Source organism: Dreissena polymorpha, chromosome 11, assembly GCF_020536995.1.
Source record: "Dreissena polymorpha isolate Duluth1 chromosome 11, UMN_Dpol_1.0, whole genome shotgun sequence".
NCBI lineage: Eukaryota > Metazoa > Mollusca > Bivalvia > Myida > Dreissenidae > Dreissena > Dreissena polymorpha.
Window position 1 is genome coordinate 37295894 of NC_068365.1, and position 7034 is coordinate 37302927.

At 37.7% G+C, this 7034-nt stretch overlaps 1 protein-coding gene across 1 annotated transcript; it reads right to left on the reverse strand.

The window, feature by feature from the left end:
• LOC127849768 (piggyBac transposable element-derived protein 4-like) lies at window positions 1-2255 on the reverse strand. The gene is made up of 2 exons (XM_052382519.1): window positions 2085-2255; window positions 1-1793 (listed from the first exon to the last, which is right to left on the reverse strand). The coding sequence occupies exons 1-2, from the start codon at window positions 2253-2255 to the stop codon at window positions 309-311; spliced, it is 1656 nt and encodes a 551-aa protein (XP_052238479.1). The 3' UTR covers window positions 1-308.
• Window positions 2256-7034: the final 4779 nt, after the last annotated feature.

Here is a 7034-nt window from a genome sequence, read left to right on the forward strand (position 1 = left end):
ACAACTTATTTACTATTAAGTTTTTTTTAATTATAATGCGACATGACAAATGAAATAAAATCTAATCAATTTTTATAATTCATGGCTTATAAAATTAGAAATATTAAATAAATAATTTACTTCTTAGTTTTAAAAATATAATAATCTGAATACTGAAAATATAGTTGCAATATATACAGTAGCAATGTCCTAATCAATGTCCTTTTCTTAGCAATGTGTGTGTCCATGATAACTTTTACTTGATTGCACATGACACTTTTTCGAAAAACGAAGTTAAAAAGTGTCATTACAAGTAAAGTTATTACTCATCACAGGTTGTGATATCTGGCGAAGCAACCATCCTGACACAGGTGGACACCGCAAGTAGCACATCCTAACTTCGTCTCCTTCCGCTGCTTCAGGTATCGGGTGTGGTACTTGCAGGTCTTTGTCTTGTCGGAGAGTCGGGACATGACATGGCCCCCCATGTTTATCTGCTCCACCAAGCCATCTCTCCCTCTGCCTTCCGGTGCTGCCCGTTTTCTTTTGCAGTACCCGCCAACCAGTTCTCGGACAAGTTCCAGGCGGAAATCAAGGGGGATGAACCGCTTCCTGCCGATTCTCCTGCGGGACGTCAGTTTGTAGAGGATGAAGGCATTCACAATGCAACAGTTCAGAAGAAACCAGAAGAGGTATCGCCAGTACTTCTTGGAACAGCGCCCAACGTCATACTTAGCGCGGTACTGGTCATGAAGGTCGACACCACCCATATACATGTTGTAGACGTTCACACTGTGTGGCGACTGTAGCTGCATGACGTTGGCTCCACATCGTCGCTGTACAGGTAAAGTGACGGTAGGGTCGCTCAACGTGGACAAGTGATGAACAAGTCGCTTGTCCTTCCACACAGTGGCAGTCAGGTTGGTGTCACCCAACTGCATGATCTTAAAGTCTCCGCGCTGGCGTACCTCTGCTGGCTTCTTCAACTGGCTCGGGAATCCCTTCCTGTTGACCCTGACAGTCCCGCAGGCGTACAGGCCCTTCTCCAGGAGTTCCTTCATGAGAGGTATACCTGTGAAGAAGTTGTCGAAGAACAACCAGCGGAAGGAGTGGTAGATGTGGTCAACTAGCCTCATCACAACGTTGTGGCCAAGTCCGTGTTCCGTCTGGTTTTTCTGTCGCCCCAGGTTTACCTCAAAACGAGCAAGGAAGGCTGTCCTGGCATCGCAGAGCATCCACACCTTGATTCCCCTCTTGATCGGCTTGGCGGGCATACACTGTCTAAAGCTGAGGCGGCCGGTAAACGCAATCATGGCCTCGTCAATGGAGACCTCCTTGTTGAGCGTGTAGATGTCCTGGAATGTCCGGCTGACGCTCTCCATGACAGGTCGCACCTTGAAGAGTTTGTCGTATCCTGGCTCTCCCCTTCCTGGCTCAGTCGACCGGTCCGCAACATGGAAGTACTGCACCAGCTTCTGGAACCTGTTGCATGTCATGGTGTTGGTGATTCCAGCATTGTTGATGAAGGGATTGGACGACCAGAACATCTCGGCATTGGGGAGCTGGTTGATTCCCATCAGGATGTTGATGGCAAGGAATGCCCTCATCTCTTCTTCTGTTGTGTCCTGCCATCTAAGGTCCGTTGGAATGTCCGGCTGTGCCATCTTCCAAGCGAAGTAACCATTGGTATGCGCCACAATGGACCGAAGCAGCTGCGGAGAGAACAGCAGCCAAAAGTAATCCATGGGAGTGGCTGTGTCCACATCGAATCCATCTGGCAGGCGTGCTCCCGGCTGCTCGTTGAACTCATCAAACTGAAATGAAAAAAAGAAAGAAATATTATTATTAACATAATTATATTATAATTATAAACAATTATTATATAAATTATTATATTATTAATAATATGATCGTGTCATTTGTAATATTTTATTTTATAACATGTACATATATTACAATATTTATGTTTAGGGCATTATAATTATAAGTATAATAGGGTGGTAGCGGTTACTAATGAAAAAAAAATGTTTTGACATTTTCAAATTTGCACTGCAACAGATCTACGTTATTATTTTTGTGTAGTCATATATTTTGTGTAGACGCACCCTCAATGGACTGAAGTCATCTGTCCAATTATCATCTGCAGCCTCAGCATCGGGAATAATGTCATCATCGGACAAATCACCGACTTCAATATCAGAGTCAAACTCTGAGAAACCAGAAAACTCAGACTCATCCGAGTCACTGTCAAAAAGCTGATCTAAGTAGTCAGCCATGGTAACAGAATAAATTTGTGCAAATAATACGAGGATATAAAAAGTAATACAAGCGTATGCGAATGCAATAGGAAATGAAGTGAGAACCCTACCTTAAAATATCGAATTTTATACTGAAACATTAGGCGGTTAATCTTTTGATTTGTCGGCATTTTGTTTTATTTCAGACTCCATGCAGTTTTCAGATCATAATCTCTGTGCTTTATTACCCGAACTCGTTAGCTTCTGGACACGTGTGCTACTGAAAAAAGCCACCGGGATTGCGTTTTATGGCCCAAAGTGTCTAGTATCCCGCGTGTTTTATCCCTAAAAGTTAGATAAGCACGCGCATTATTAATTATTATGTTGGTCAGTACAAAAGGCCTACTGAAAACCGCCGACTGCGTCTTTGTTTTATTACTAAATCATGCAGCGATAATCCAATATCCTGTGTATTACAAAAACACCAACTTTAGATAAGCACGTGTCGTCTGTCAAAACCATGATTTTATATGTCAGTAAATATATCAAAGTAATTCTCGTAAATGATCTCGGAAACGGGACTTGCTGTAAACATATATCATTACGATATTAATTTTCATAAGATAAATGAGAACCAAACAAACATACACAGACAAAATAAAATATAAATAATTATGACAAATTAAATGGAAAAAACGTTGTTTTTTTTTTTCGAAAAATCATTTTTACTTTCTCCCAATTTCCAGAAAATGATTTGTACATATTGCATAAAATCTAAATATAGATGACGCTGTTAATTGGTCGTTGTAAAAGAATATTCATGAACTGTACACGGCACTCTGCGTACAATAATTGTTGCAATATTGAAGGAACTAAAATATGAAAATGATACAGCGTTTATTTCTTTTATTTTATTCAGGAAAATGTCAAAATCATTTGCGAGATACCCCGATACTCAAATGGAAATTTACTACGAAGCTTTTACGTTGTTGTCTGCGCTACACAGTTTTTGTGTATACATAAATACACCAACGCCTATTTTCGCGCACTTTTTGTCCAAACAAAGACTTGACACGAAAATATCATGGGCATTATACATGTATTTATTTCTGGCTACAATTTGTAACAGAACATTAATTGTACACGATGCGCGCACACCACATTAAGATATTTACGCGTGTTTGAATACCCTTGTCCCGATTGGACACCTATTTCATCAAATATTTAAATAGAAACATATGCCGAAATTCATTTGATACTTTAGAAAAACGTCCGATGTTTGTGTTTATGAGTTTTCTTGAGCACTTTTGTCGTCAATATCAATCAAAATTTGCATTTGAAAATGGACATTGGGAATATACGGGATTATCGGGTAATGGATAGAGACGGAAATATTCGCATGTATGCGGTAATCGATAGAGACGGTAATAAACGCATGTATCAGGGAATCGATAGACTCGGGATTATACGCATCTATCGGGGAAAGGGTTAAATGTTTATTTAATGTGTCAACGTGTTAGTTTTCCCAGATAAATACCATTTTGGTTAATTTTTATATGTTGTATAATTGGAATTGATCTATTTATTGCTTGTTTTCAATCTGTGTTTCAGTAAAGTAGAACAACTGGTTGGCATGTTGAAAATAAAATCTAAATAAAATTGTTTAAATAAAAACGATCACGCTCTATTTCTCCCCATTGATTGTGTCTTTCTTTTGCATACCAATGTAGTCCGGATGTAAACACGCAGGTGCGCCTGACGTCACGCGTAAACTGGTCTATGCAATATGAAATAGCAAAAGCGTTAGTGATACAACTTCTGTTGTAAACATATGTATGTATTTAATTGACAACAAAAGTGTTGGATGCATTAATAATTAGTTGTGGATGGGTCATTCAGTTAGCTACTGAGGAAGGTGTGATCTTAATATTTATTTAACAATCAACATACCTGAAAGTTTTTTACAAATATGTCCAACTGTATTTTTTATACTTTAATTACATGTATATGGCTCCACTGCTTGAGTCATTTAAAATATGGTACAGACAATAACTACCACTTAATAAACATCTTGCAGCAGACAATTACTTACTACACACATTCATTGTTGTAGTTGGGTTGAACGCAAAATCTCTTAAATCTGTATACATCCTTTTGATGTGAATGCAAACTAACCAGTGGCAATCTTCAAATTAGATACAGTCCCAATCTAGGAAACTTTATCTAGGCAGGACGAAGGTCAGTACAGGTCCAGTGTCTGGCCTTAGCACCATTTCAGCTGCTTACTCAGGTTTAACATATGTACATCATCTATACATGCAAGTCAATATCAGTAACAACATCTGGTTGCAAAACAGTTATGCAAACTCTAGTACAGAATCAACAATACATGATATAAAACATATATGCCCCTTCACAAGTGAAAATAATAATGCCCCTTCACAAGTGAAAATACTAAAGTTGTCTTAATACTAAATGTTGCTGTAACCTTGACCTTTGATCTGTAACTCTCAACATTGCTGGGGTTCATATTTTCTTCAGTCTTACTAATATACTAATTTATATATATACCCTTAAGCGTTTTCTAGAAAGTGTTTTCATGCTTCAAGCAACTGTGACCTTCACCTCTTATCGGTGTATCTAAAACTGAACGGCTTCTCATTTCCTCTAAAGAACTTAGATAACTTACTTTCAAGATCGTAGAAGAAAGCATTCTCAACATATAATCTGCTGACAAAAACTGGTCTTAGGTTACAACCAACTGTAACCTTGACCCATCTGACAAGTGACATCAAATTTGATAGGCGCCTCGACTAACCAGCATTTCAATTATCATAGATAACAGGGTTTTTGAGATATCGTGTATAAACACATTTCATTTTACAAGCCTCTGTTACATTGACATTTGACCTCTTAACCTAAAAATTAATAGGCATATTTCTTTCAAGCAACCAGCATACCAACATAAGCTATCTTAGGTCAAATTGTCTTCTTAATAATAGATGAAATAGACAGTCTACGGATCAAAAGAAGGACCTTCCAACGTAAAGCCAAAAAGACTCTTCTAAAATTGGGAGCACACTCTTTTTAATTGTGTTGTTTATTTTATTCAATAAGTTCAGAATACACTAAATAGTTTCCCTATATAATTCAATGTGAAAGCGACAACTTTAGGCCAAAATAAATGCAACATTTTGCACATAGAGACCCCCATAACCATACCTTTTCTTAAAGGCCATTCTAAGCGAAATTGATTTATGCAATAAAAAAGATATGTCATGTACAATGCAAGAAAGAACTTGACACAAATCAAAATCGACTGTTTTTGCAACTTTTTTTTTCGGCCGTTTCTTAGTGGAATGTAACCTATTTCCTTGCGATGGTTTACTATAGTCTTCAAGTTTATCATATTTCAGGGATTCAGTAGTGAACACCTATTCATGCCCTACCATTATCTCCGAAAGATAACACCCGAATAATAGATAAAAGTGTAAAACATGCCTTCCTGTCAACTATGGTATTTTTTTAGAGAATACAGCCCTTCATGAAACGGTTATTTAGTGTACTGTTACCTATAAGACAACGTTTACGGTTAACATCGCGAAAAAAAAGGATTTCTCAATACGTATGAACCTATTTTCAATGTGCATGCCAAATTTCACACCGATCTTTCACGTAGAAATGCTTTAAAATGCATTTCATTATAACGCCTGGTAAGCCCCCTGGCTTTTGCGGTAGGAGCTTTGATTAATAAAGGGCATTTAGGAGTAAAAAAGATAACCCTTAACAATACAAATCGGTCATAATACTGGAATATTGTTACAAGCTATGTAGAAAAAGAAGTAAACAACTATCAAAACATGTTTATGAGTTATTTCAGCACAAAGTGTTGGGATCTGAGATGCTCAAGACGAGATTGTGTACGTTTTTTATTCTTATTTTCCTCTGAAAACGCATTTTTTTCTTAAAACCCCCCCATGCTCCTTAAATTCATGAAACAAACGCAGTTATTCCGTGAAACTTGCCCAAACGCGTAAAATCCCGCCCCAAAAATGGTGAATTTCGGTAAATACAGCTCCTTTGTGACTGGGCCTGGTTTGCCTTTAGGTCAGAATACACTAAATAGTTTCCCTATATAATTTAATGTGAAAGCGACAACTTTAGGCCAAAATAAATGCAACATTTTGCACATAGAGACCCCCATAACTATACCTTTTCTTAAAGGCCATTCTAAGCGGAATCGATTTATGCAATAAAAAAGATATGTCATGTACAATGCAAGAAAGAACTTAACACAAATCAAAATCGACTGTTTTTGCAACTTTTTTTTCGGCCGTTTCTTAGTGGAATGTAACCTATTTCCTTGCGATGGTTTACTATAGTCTTCTAATTTATCATATTTCAGGGATTCAGTAGTGAACACCTATTCATGCCCTACCATTATCTCCGAAGATAACACCCGAATAATAGATAAAAGTGTAAAACATGCCTTCCTGTCAACTATGGTATTTTTTTTAGAGAGTACAGCCCTTCATGAAACGGTTATTTAGTGTACTGTAACCATAATAGTTTAGTCATGTTCAGTGTTAAGTTAACCAGCAGTACAGATAACGTGTACTTTAAACAAAAGCGCCTGTCAGCAGTGTTCACTTTTCCCGATGGGTGACATTTCACGGGTGGCGGACACGTAACTGACCGCGGTGTTAGGTTAACTACCGAAATCGCCGTGACTGCACATTATCGTTAACGGGAACACAGGGTTAAATTAAAAGTTTTTTTATGAATATGAATTTCAGTAACAACCAATTCAAGAATTTC

Bases quoted from the DNA above. Each gene is read 5' to 3' on its own strand.
- LOC127849768 (XM_052382519.1), bottom strand. From the start codon at position 2,255: ATGGCTGACTACTTAGATCAGCTTTTTGACAGTGACTCGGATGAGTCT. The intron at 1,794-2,084 runs GTGCGTCTACAC...TTTTCATTTCAG, and splicing joins ATGACTTCAGTCCATTGAGG to TTTGATGAGTTCAACGAGCA.